The sequence below is a fragment of the Monopterus albus genome, unplaced genomic scaffold, assembly GCF_001952655.1.
Source record: "Monopterus albus unplaced genomic scaffold, M_albus_1.0 scaffold302.1, whole genome shotgun sequence".
Lineage (NCBI taxonomy): Eukaryota > Metazoa > Chordata > Actinopteri > Synbranchiformes > Synbranchidae > Monopterus > Monopterus albus.
The window spans coordinates 438,494-451,704 of NW_018128182.1; the positions used below are offsets into that span (position 1 = coordinate 438,494).

Sequence of the window (13,211 nt, forward strand, 5' to 3'; positions counted from 1 at the left end):
TTTTAAATAATTCTCTTCTACACGACACAAGTAATATACTAAAAAGTTATTACAGAGTGTTAACAATCATACACCACACCCACAATGTTCCATCTAATTAATCATTAAGCCTGTTCTTGCATATATCTTGATTGACACATACCTTTATATTTATACCTGACCTGTAACGTCTTTCTTCTAAACTCTGACAAACCTGAAGTCATTGTGCTTGGGCCTGAAAACCTTAGAAATCTGCTATCTAATCATATAGTTACTTTAGATGGCATAGCTCTCGCCTCCAGTACTACTGTGAGGAACCTTGGAGTCATTTATGATTAGGATATGTCCTTTAAATCACACATAAACCAAGTCTCTAGAACTGCCTTCTTTCACCTGCACAATATTGCAAAAATCAGGAGCCTCCTGTCTCAAAGTGATGCTGAAAAACTGGTCCATGCATTTGTTACTTCCAGGCTGGACTACTGCAACTCTTTACTGCTTCACTTTCACATTACAGTTTCTCTGTCGGGTGTATTCCTCCATCAGCATTGTCCTCCATTTCTTTTACACCATACTCTCCTTTTACAAACTATTTTCTTTGTTCTCTGCCTTCTCAAAAATCTATACATTGTATCAGGCTCCGCAGACACAAGCTGGAGGCTGTGTGATAGTCTCAGATGTTCCTTCACCTTAATTGGTTCTTGTAACTGGTGGCTGAGTTTGGTGGGTTTATTGTGTCACCATTTCACACCATCATCTCCTTGACATAAATAAGTCTCATAAATATATTCCTGGCGCCTAAACCGAGTCACAGAAATCCACAGCCATTAATTCATGTGTAATTTACAAGTAGAGATGCTCTTTATAAACACATAAGACTTCCCCAAACCACACCGTGGTCAAGCAGCCAACAGTAACCCAAGACCAGATAGCAACTGGTCAGCAAATTTCCTAGGCATTCCACCTCCTCACACCACAGTGCTGAGCTGTGGACTTGTGGCCTGTAAAGAGGTCTAGGTGCAAACAAACAGCCCATTTAGTAGCATCTCTCCTCCATTTAGACCATCATTATGGCCCTCAAGGCCCTGGCTCAGCACTGAATTATGAATTAAGTTGTCAGGAGAGTCTCTGCTTATGAGCTGAGGGGGTGATTCAAATTTAATTTGAAAAGGGATTCTGCTGAGAATGTATGCTCAGCAACCTCCTGTAGAACTTCTCCATCAGAGTGAAGAGGGGTAAGTACTGACAAAGGTAAATGAAATAAAAATGGCTAGAAGAGCACTGACTAGCTATAATAATGTGCAGTATATGATGGGATGAAAGCTAAAAGATACTGACATCATGATGACACTGTGTTTGAAATCATTATCAAAAATGGAGTTTGGTGCTTCGTGTTCATTTTTCCTTGTGGCCAAGCTGTTTTTGCTGGCAGATGTCTTGCATGAGGAGCTGTTCTGATTTTATTTATTTTTACATGTATTACTTCCAATTGTATGAAGGAAATAAGCTATTAATATTTAAATAGAAAACACAAGTAAATGAAGAAAATGCCTTCATCACTGTGACAACACTGGCAGATTTTTTATATTGCAAACAAGTAAAAACACAGGCACATTAATTATTCACCAGTTTGGCAATGCAAATACAGGCACGCACACACATGAACCAAGCTAATATAGAAATCCTGCAAGTGAAATAACACAACAGAAAATATGAGACACTATATGAACTAACCATATTAGTTTTAGCTTTAAAACCTAGATTGAATGATTGCTTTTTAAACTATTTTTTGATGTTATATAGAGCAGCAATTAAAGATTGAGAGTAATCATTAGTTACAGCTAAATTTCTGTTGTGGACCACTTAGTGTTTTTGTGTTGTTTCTCTCAGTGTACCCTTATACCATCAATTTGTCGTATTGCTGTGAAGCTTTTTTCTTGATTTACTTGTTACAACATAAAAATGGTGTATTGAGGTCTCTATGTCACATTTGCAGTTACTCACCTTATGTCCTTCCCCACCTTCCCTTTGTCTGTTTTCCTGCTGTTGCTATCTGCCTCTCCTACTCACACCTGCCATTCATCAGCTCATCAGCTCTCCTGCACGTATACCCCTCGCTCTCCAGTGCCAGATGTTCTCTGTTTGCTCATGCATTCAGACTCTCTAGCCCAAGTCAAGTCTTCATGCTCTGGACTCTTGTTTTTTTCTGTATCTTGCTAATCGTCAACTTATAGAGCTTCCTGTCTGGTGTTCTGCATTTAGATCCAGCTTACCAAATAGTGACTCTCTCAGCCTTGATTTGATAATTTTTGATTAAATATTACATGCTTTTAAAAATGGCAAGATCTTGGTAACTATAGTAAGGATTGATTGAATTTGTGTTTATTTTTTGTTCGCAAAATCCTCAAGGATTTGACTTATAATCAGTGATTCTATTTCTCTAGACTATCAAGCACATCACAAACATCCGCATTCATGATATCACAGGCTTTATTCACTACAAATCACACCTTACTTTTAGCAACTCTGATGACTGTCTTGTGGCCCACATGTCACCGTGCAGGTGTAAACAACCTGCAGGCATTAAAATGTGTGAATGGAAGCTAAATACTTTATTAGTTTCTTTTGGGGAACAAGCTGAAGTGCATCAGTAGTTCAGCAGACAGGCAGTTTAAAAAGTGCCTTTTTAACCAGCTGTCGCCATGCATGCAGGAGTTACCACAGTCTAACACACTCCCCAAGGCCTTCCTATCAAAACCACTGTGTTTTTTATTATTGCAGAAATGTTCTGCATCACTTTGGGGGAAATACACAGATGCCTCTTCTGTCTGGGGAGTAGTGTGCCTTGCTGTTTGCAGCTTCTGTTAATGATGGCAGCACCATCTAACATGATCCTCAGTGCCACTGCGTCTCCTAACAAGCTTCTGGACAAGAATTTGACTTTCCTACTTTTCTGCCAGATGTTTGGTCCAGTTGTAACAACTGTTGCCCCCCACCCCGAATCCCATGGGGCATTGGACAGGAGCTGCTGTTTAAGCGATGGCATTCAGAAATCCCTAGGGGACCACTGATCATCATCAGAAAGGTCTTTAGAAGGAGACTAGCCCTTTCACAGGCCACTGCCAGCAAAATATCCATGCCAATCAGTGAACATACTGAATGTGAGTGCATGTGCTCCTGTGCAGGGCTCTCCTGATCTAAATGTATCTGTTTTGGTTTCATTTGATTGAGTGTTGGCAACTGTTCTGCATTTGTAGCTTTCTGATCACATTAAAATCAAACATCTCTTACATTATTATACAGTACTGAAGCAGTGAACTTTTTCCTACCTTCCACCCATATGCTTTCAGTGGCCTGGAGGTCTGATGACGCAGTGGTCCAGCTGGTGGTTGGTGGTTGTTGTGAGGGTGTGATGGTGATGGAGAAAGTCAAGGTCAGTAGAGGAGTGACCCATCCTGACATGATGCCATCTTATGATACAGTAGGATGTGACCTTAACCCACCTGCTGTCCATTCAGACTCTCTTTTAACTCACACCACCTCCTACAGCAACACCAGATTTGTCATCCATCCATCTGCCCCTGCCCCCCACCCACCTACTCACTCAACAGTCAGCTTGGGATTGACAGCTCCCAGGGAAAAGGGCAAGGATCTGGGTGATACAAAGGGGTTGGCAACTCCAGGCAGTCAGAAGAAGGGAGGAGGACTTGCCCAGCAGGCCGGAGGTCCACCTGCCAGACACAGTATGAGCAGATCTGTGTGTATGCATGGGTTGTGGGGTGAGGTGATGGGGGGAGCAGAAGGGTTAAACTGGTTTATACATAGAGTACATATATACGTGTGTGTGTGTGTGTGTGTGTGTGTGCATTGAATACAGAGTTACACAGAGTATACGAAGTCACAGCAGATAAAACAAATGTAAAAGTCTGTGATCTAGTCATAATCTGCAGCTTTGAATGGAGGGATGGAAGGAAGGATGGGAAAGAGGAGGGTGAGAAGGAAAGATAGACGGAGGTGTGGAGGACCATAACTTCCTCCTGCAGAGTAGAGACTGGTACAGGAAGAAACAGGGGAAGCGTCTGCCATCTCCAACTGTTCCATCCCAACAACATTGCACACAATCTCTCACTCCTTCCTAATACTGTACATGCAGATTCACATTAGCTGGACTTACACAAGACAGGAACAGCCAAAGGCCACAAAGTTGGTTTGATGATTTAATGCATTGTTTGAATTAAAGATACGGCATCACAGTACACTAACTCTGATACATATAAATAATTTCTCATCAATTCACACATTCATATATAATTAACACTGTTACATTTTTCAGCATTAAAATTAACAATTCAAAGAGAAAATATACACATTATATCCTAAGAAATATGCTTCAGAGGAAAATCCCATTTATGACTTATATTAAAGCAGGATCAGTGGCCTCTGCTGCTTCGCCTTCTTGAAAGTCACAAGTGGATCATGACAGATTAAATTTGCCTTCATTTTCTAAGATGCTTTTTCTTGTGTCAGTTGCTTTAAAGCAGATCTGATCAGTATTTTTATATTAACAGTGGTTTAAATGACTATGGCTGCTGTTAAAGATGTGAAAACACAACATCCTAAGGCTTTGTTTAGCACTATTAATGCTGTCACTAATCCCGCTATTGCAGTGTGGTCTAATATATCTCCTATTACTTCTTCTCTTTTCTGTGGATAAAATAGCAAAGATTAGATCTCTGGTTGGCCAGCCTGCATCGGACCCTTCTTATGTTCCTGTGGGCTCAGTTTGAGCCTGTCTCTTTAAGGTTGCTTTCGGAAGTTGTCCATTATCTGAAATCATCCAATTGTTCCTCTGATATATTTCCATCAACCTAATTTAAGAAGGTTTTTAATACCATTGGTCCTATTGTCCTTTGTTTGATTAATGGTTGTCTTTCTTCAGGGTTTGCTCCAGCCAATTTTAAACATGCGGTTGTTCAACCCATTTTAAAGAAACCCAACTTGGATACTTCAGTACTATTTTAGACCGAGTTCCAAGTTGGCGTTTTTTTCCAGAATCTTAGAGAAGATTGTATTCATGCAAGTGCAGTCTTTTCTAGATGATAATGATATTCTTAAAAAACTTAAATCTGGATTTAAATCTCATCAAAGCACAGAATCTGCCTTATTAAGAGTTTCAAATGATCTGCTGTTTGCTTTGGGTGGTGGCCACACTTCTCTTGGATCTGTTGGCTGCATTTTATAATGTAAACCACAATATTTTGCTAGCTCACCTTGAGATCCATGTTTGCCTTTTATGTCCTGTCCTGAACTGGCTTGAGTCATACTTGTGTAATAGAAGTTGCTCGTACTGCATTGAGGACTACTCTTCTTCTATCGCTCCTCTCACATGCAAGGTTCCCCAAGGGTCTATTCTTGGACCAGTTTTGTTGGAAAAGGCAATTCATGCCTTCATCATGTCTAGGACTGACTGTTGCAACACACTGTATTTTGGAATTTCTCATTCTTATCTTCAGTTGGTCCAGAATGCTGCTGAAAGATTTTGTTATTTGTTTTTGAAGTTTTGCATGATTTGTCTCCTTTGTATATTTCTGAGCTTGTACTTTGTTATTCACAGAGTAGATCTCTTAGATTGTCCAGCCAAGTGCCAACTTCAGAGCCAAACTTAGACACTGCGAGGACCAGGCATTTGCGGTGGCTGCTCCACATTTGTGGAACAGCCTTCTACCTGAGATTTGCTCTGCCCTTCGCTCGCTTTTGTAAACATATTTATTTAGGCAGGCATTTATTTGTGACTCTGACTAGAAAATGTGTTTGTTTACCTCTATTTTTGTTTCTAATTTTATTGAATCTTGTATCTGTTGTTGGAATTATTGATTTTATTGAAGGTTTATACTGTATGTACATTTCATTGTATTTGTTATCTTGTTATGAAGCACCTTGTAACTCTGGTTCAGAAAAATACTATATAAATAAACATTTACTTTACTGTCACATTTAGTTGTATGTTTGAAAATCAATAATGCAATTATTTTGGTATTAATGGAATTTTAAATAGCATGTATTGCTCCTTTGATGCATTTTAGAGTCAGACAGTAACTTTTACTTACTTATTTACATACACAGTATGTGACATTGAGTGACCATACACACAAACCAATAGATCATTATCACCAGCTCTCTGCAGTTACCCATAGGTCTAAGGTACACTTCAGCATTTTTTCTGGTCCACAGCATTAATTTCAGTCACACTACTCTTATCAGCATAATCTACAGCTGTAGCAGACAACAGTTTTCAGCAGAAAGTATAAAGACAAAGGTAGTGGCTAGTTAGAGAACTTTCCTTCAATGTTTAATGGAAACCAGACTAAAGCTAAATGAATTTAAATTATTGGACTTTTGCCAGGTAGACACAAACCGCAGTGTCAAACCCCAACATGTTTATTTGATGGGCATTTAAGCACCTATTTGCTAACACCTTAGTCACATCACCTTTTTAAAGTGTCAATATGTCAAGGTTTTCTACACCTTTTTTCAGCTTCCCCCAAGCTATCATGTTTAATCACATTATTAGGTTTATCTGTGACATTAAAATATAGCATAACAGAAGCACAACAATAGAAGAACAATAAAGTCAGTGAAATTACTCATTAATGAATGTTACATAGCAACTAGTTTAACATTAGTCAACATTAGAGCAAATGTGTTTTATTGCATTATGAATTCAGCTGTATATTTGTAAGAGGAGAGAGGTGCTATTTTTTCTTCTCAACAGATGCACAATCTTGATGTAATGTCTCAGTTCAATCAAATTACACAAGCATTTGCCACCTAAGATTAGCAGTATCGAGCAGACATTTGGTTTTATGTGCTGGTTTTGAGATACAGTATCTTTATCTGAAACTTGTGCAAGGACCAGTGTTGTCAGATAAGCTTATTGTTAAGGTCAGCGAAACCAGTCACCACCCCAGTACATCCATTTTCTATACCACTTATTCCCAAACAGGGTCACGGGGGGCTGGAGCCAATCCCAGCCAGCTGCGGGCGAGAGGTGGGGTACACCCTGGACAGGTCGCCAGTCCATTGCAGGGCTCACCCCAGTACAATGAAAGACAATTAAATTTTGTATGTACTCCTCAAATACATTTTAAAAGTCAAAAAGGATTTTTTAAAACTAAATAAATCTTTTGTCCTTTATCCAAAGTAACTAGGACATTAAAGACATAAATGAGATCAAAACGAATAAGCTTAGAATATACTTGAATGGCAGTACAGTTTGCTTTAAAATTATTGATCTAGAATTAGTCTAGTCTTCACTATTTTCCTATGTCAATGTAATTAAGCTGTGCAAATACCATACAGCTATTTTGTTATTAGAATATCCATCCATCCATCCATTTCCTGTACTGCCTATTCCCAAACGGGGTCACGGGGGGCTGGAACCAATCCCAGCCAGCTGCGGGCGAGAGGCGGGGTACACCCTGGACAGGTCACCAGTCCATCGCAGGGCTGTTATTAGAATATCTTAAATACTATTCTAAAGTGTATTACAGTGTACTTTTTTGTGTTTTTATTCAAATATAGTTCAAATATTTGTTGAGGCCTATATCAAGGATGAAACCTATAACAAGCCTCTTAACCATTTTAACCACAATGCCCCTAAATGACACCACAGCTTTTACATCCAGAAAAATATACTCTACTTTGGCCATCTGCCTGTGATTGGATATGATGTTTTCCCAATCAGTGGAGAGACAGAAATCACATCTCTGTGGCTGGGCAGACCTTAAAGAGAGAAAGAGTGGGCTAGAGCAGTTTTTTTGTTTGTTTGTTTTCCTCTGCTTGCAGCAGTGGGTGCTTCTATGACATGATGGATGGTAGATAGGTTCAGATGGCTTACACCCCCTCTCAGTCACAGATCCCAGCCATTGCAATGTAGGACACCTCGTCCTAGCTCCTCCTCCAGTCTGCCACCCTGGCTAATAGAAGTCCCTCAGCAATGCAGCAGGTAATGCATTTGCTGGATGTCCTCTGAACACTGCCACAATTAAAGAGATTTTCTAAATCGACTTCTCATTATAAGCAATGAAATCCTATATAAACACATCGTTTGCCAAAGATAACAGCTTCCATCATTTTACACAAGAAGTTTTTTTTTAAAATATATTTTCCTCGATGTAGGTGGGCCTGAGTTAGGAAAAGGTCACATCATGTACATCTGTGCACCAGTCAGGATATAACACTTTTCTGCCAATCAAATCTGCTAAAATCACACACACATAGTCCTGATAAGGCAGAGCAGTTTTTGACTGTTAATCTCTTATTAATAAAGAATTACATTCATTGTGTCTTGGATTGTTGCTTATATTTAGTAATAAATATTTAAGGTAACTAACAAAAGTATATGATAGGACGTCAAGGATTTAGGGACTTTACTTCCTAATGCACTTAAATTAAAAAACATTTTCAAGCACTTTTATGTGGAATTTCTAAATTTGCATTGCTTCTTTTCTTCTTTTTACTAGTGTAAAGTAACATAACAGCTTACTTTTTACTATTATAAATGTCAGATGTTCTCTTGTAGCCCTGCTTGCCTGCCTGATGTTTATAAAAGCTTTTAAAAGTGATTGTTTCTTTCCAACCTTGTAGTTTTTACAAGTACTAGACAACAGTAAAATTCTAAAGAAAATAGAATATTATTTTGTTTGTAGAGAGGGATTGTTTGCAGCATGTATGCTGGCATAGGCTGCATTGGGGTAGCAATATACACATTACATCTCCAGATAAACTGTTGCTGCTGTTTGTACTATCTAGTAAGATACTAAACTGCATTTGTTCTGGTACTTAATGAGTGCAATGACAAGAGCACTCAGAGGGTGTGTGCACCTCCGCCAAGGCACAGTATTCACTCACGCAAATGGGTCGCTTGTGAAAAATGAGATCCATAAGAACACAAAATGTGTCCTAAAAATCCTTGATCGTGATCAGATCTGGGTATGATCATCCTTTAGGGTATGATAGGCAGTTATACTGTGCATCTTACCTAAACATTTCAGAGTTCTATTTTCATTATAGGCCCGTTTATTGCAGAAAATGTGATAAATGCGGTTTTCAATGTTAAATTTAAATGGCCGTCAGATCCAGGATCCTGAGCAGATCCAGATGAAATTTGGTCTGGTGACAGACATTGCAACTCTACATATGTGTGTCACATTTCAAATGATTTTGATAATTTTTGACGGAGATATGATTTTTTTAATTTGGCCCCATATTAAAGATGGTATTTTTGTTATGTTCATTATTTTTGTGACCTTGACTTTTTTCATCCAAAATCTAATCACTTTTAAGGTTTGTCCCCACCAATGTCTGTACTAAGTATGCTGATGATCAATCCAGCTGTTTGTCCATAATCCTGATGACCAACACACACACAAACACGGAACCAAAACCATAACCTCCTTGGCGGAGGTAATAAAGAATCTAATCTCTTGTTAGATGCTCAGGTAGTAGGAACACTAGTATGTTTATGCACTTGAAATGTGTTTAACAGAAAGGCAAAACTCAGTAAAGCAGTATGGGACTGTGTGCTTAGCTGACTGTCACTGAATGTGTAAGAAATATAGTGCAGTGCTGGTTGCATTGCATGCTGGGAGAGTGGAACTGAGGACAGTGGTGGTGAAGGCTCTTAGGCTATGTCAGTATCCATAAGCATTGCTCTGATCTGCACTCCTGTACCTGCATATGCTTGTGCTTTATTGTATGTACACTAAAGTCTTAATAAACTTCTTTATCAAACGTCGTGGCAGACTGCTGTGAAAGACTGGCCTGCTTACATCACTCTAAAGTCACAAGAGATTTGCATTAAAAAAAAAGCTGGAGGGTGTAAACACAGTTATGGGGGGCTTGTATTTTTTATGAGTGGAGATGTGGAGCAGTCCTTTATTCTCAGTCAGTGTGACTCCAGACTGCTGTTTTCTATAGATGGTTGCTGTCTCCTTGTGCCAAACTTTGTTTATACCTTCAGATGACACTGACATGGCCGGAGTCGAGAAGCTGACTGTGTGCTCTCTTCTTTCTGAGCCTATACTGACAACCCTACCAAACTGCTGTCAAAGTGTGTAGATTTGATCTGTACAGTATATTTACACAGTTCATTATATACGAATTATTAAGCAGCATACAAGTATGACCATGATGTTGCATCCACCAGCAGTGTCACTGAAGAAGGCAATCAGTGTACTGTTTGGTGGAGGCTTTTACCACTGACAGTGGCTGACATTGCCATAAGTGAGTGGACTATTATTAGCACAGGTCACCCCAGTGGATCCTGGCCCCTTGGCCTGCCAGAGCTTTGCTCTGTGCATTGAACTTCAAAGGACCACAAGAATAAGGTTAAAAAATTCAGTTGCTGCTTTAAAAATCAGTTTGAAATCCCCAGTGAAAACCAGGCCAATGTGGATGTGACAGTGTAGAGGCAGTGGTAACGTCTTCTGCTCCATGTGCAATGTTTTCCAAAGCTGCAGCAGGGGTTGAAAAGCAGCCATGAGCCACCTCTGAGCCGGATGCCTCATCCTCGGCATTTACCGTCTGTCTCTTACCCTTTCCAGTGGCGAAAAACTGCAAGACCTTTCCTTTGACATTTGTTATCCTGGTGCTATCGTATGCTATCTAATTGGTGGGCCAGCCTCTGGCAGAAGAGGAGGTGATATACAGCACTTTAGTGAAGACATGATCTTCTACCCCTGCCTGCTTTTATCTGTTCAGATGTATGTGTATGATATGTGTATCTTTAATAGCGATAATAACCGATTACAACGTTTGTTGGTGTCACAATTGTACACATTTGTCTTATTCATTTCTGTTTGGAGCCTGCTGAAAATACATGAATTGTTGTAGAAAACATTCAACTTTATTTCTCCACCAGATTTCAGTGTGCTCATTATGGGGAATATACTCGGCCTATGAAAAAGGTTGTATAATTTCTTCTGTGGCTTTCCAAATTGACCCTGGTGATGTCATAGTGACGACATCAGGATCATCTAATATTGAGCTTCATGATTATAAATGTAACTGAAAAGCCTGTACACCTATTACCATCAGGGGTATGGAGACTGGAAGATGCAGGCGTTTACGAGGCAGGTCTAACACAAGATGCTGTTGAGTTGTATTATGAGAAATGCAGTGGTGGGCTGTCAGGGCCAGCAAGGCCTTCTCTGCTATCAGAAGCACTGACCTACATTTACAACCTAAATTCTAATATTTGTTCCATGAAATTGTATTAATTTATTCCCAGCAGTCTATTCTCTTCATTTCGTCGCGTTTCTCTTGGCTGCACTGCTTCCAGTGAATATATGTGGATGTTAGATTTTTTGTCCAATCAGATTTCAGCCTCTATGTGCTGCTATGTCAGTCTAATCTGCCCAGGGCCTTCAGAATCAGTAGTGCTGGCCGATGTAACTTAAACTATATTAGCAAGCAACTTGGAATGTTATTGAAGCTAACAAACTCCTCTGATACACGCCGCTCGCTCTGTTTTCCTATTCTTAAAAGATCTCTTCGGCTGTAAGAGTCAATTGCTCCGCAAAATGTCGTCAGGGCAAAAAACACATATATAAGTAACAAAACAGAACACCGACAGGGAGAGCACTGAGCCGCTGCATCTGCGTGCGCCGCTATCTTCCAAAGACTCCGGTAAAAACAGAGGAGGGGGATTATGTGTCTACGTGAACAACAGCTGGTGTACTAACACTAAAACTGTTGATAGCCACTGCTCACCTAATCTAGAATATGTGACTGTTAAATGTAGACCATTCTATCTGCCTAGGGAATTCAGGGTTGTGATGGTTACGGCTGTTTATATTCCACCAAAGGCTAATGCTAGCTTGGCCCTTGAATCCCTGTATGACACCATTAGCAAGCAACAAAGCAAATATCCAGATGCAGTGCATATTGTAGCAGGGGACTTTAACCATGTAGATTTCAAGGTAGCACTGCCCAGATTTCACCAGCACATCAAGTGTGCCACTAGGGCAGCAAACACACTGGATAAATGCTACACTAACATCAAACATGGCTACAGAGCTAAACAACTACCACACCTGGGCCAGTCTGACCATATGTCCCTCCTTATGCTGCCAGCATATACTCCAGTCAGGAGAAGCATTCATGCATCAACAAAAACTGTTAGAATGTGCCCTGAAGGGGCTTCTCAACAGCTTCAAGACTGTTTTGAGAATACCAACTGGGATGTTTTTGAACACCAGGACCTGGAAGAGCAAACTTCAGCTGTCTTGGGTTACATCACACATTGTGTGGACACAGTCACAAATGAGAAGGACATACGAGTCTACCCCAACCAGAAGCCCTGGATAACAAGAGAGGTACGAAGCTTGCTAAGGGAGAGAAATACTGCCTTCAGGTCAGGAGACAAAGCACTATACAGCACTGCTAGAGCCAACTTAAAGAGGGGCATCAGAGGGGCTAAGATGGTTTACAAAAGGAAAATTGAGGGCAACTTCAACAGCAATAACATAAGGCAGGTATGGCGGGGAGTACAGCAGATCACTAACTATAAATCTGGAAGCACCATTGCGCATTATGGAGATGCTTCACTGGCAGGAGAGCTGAATCACTTCTTTGCCCGTTTTGAAGTGGATTCATCAGAGACATTACATCATATTACATCCACCATCCCCTGCAGCCATAGCCTCATAGTAAAGGAACATGAGGTGAGACACATGCTGAGGACGATTAACCCAAGTAAAGCTACGGGACCAGACGGCGTATCAGGTCGAGTGCTGAGGGACTATGCAGACCAGCTGGCTAAAATCTTCACCCTGATCTTCAACCGGTCTCTGTCTCAGACTACTGTACCTCCCTGCCTGAAATCCGTCATCAGGAAGTGCTTTGAGAAATGGGTGAGAAAACACATTCTCTCCTGCTTACTACCAACATTGGACACCCATCAGTTCGCCTATAGAGCAAATAGGTCTACGGAGGATGCTCTGGCCATTGCTCTGCATACTGCTCTGACTCACCTGGAGCAGCAGGGTAGCTATGCAAGACTACTCTTCGTGGATTTTAGCTCTGCTTTCAACTCCATGCTTCCCCATAGATTGGTGGCCAAACTAGTAGACCTTGGCCTACCCCACTCTACATGCCTCTGGGTTAAGGATTTCCTCTCAGACCGAACCCAGAAAGTCAGAGTAGGCCCACATACCTCCTCAGCTCTTAAC

At 40.5% G+C, this 13,211-nt stretch overlaps 1 protein-coding gene across 1 annotated transcript; it reads left to right on the forward strand.

Annotated features, from left to right (window-relative positions):
• The first annotated feature begins 11,409 nt into the window (after positions 1–11,409).
• On the forward strand, positions 11,410–13,147 carry LOC109973717 (uncharacterized). The gene is made up of 3 exons (XM_020623509.1): positions 11,410–11,945; positions 12,152–12,893; positions 13,091–13,147. Exons 2-3 carry the CDS (start codon positions 12,165–12,167, stop codon positions 13,145–13,147), a joined length of 786 nt encoding a protein of 261 aa, XP_020479165.1. The 5' UTR covers positions 11,410–11,945; positions 12,152–12,164.
• Positions 13,148–13,211: the final 64 nt, after the last annotated feature.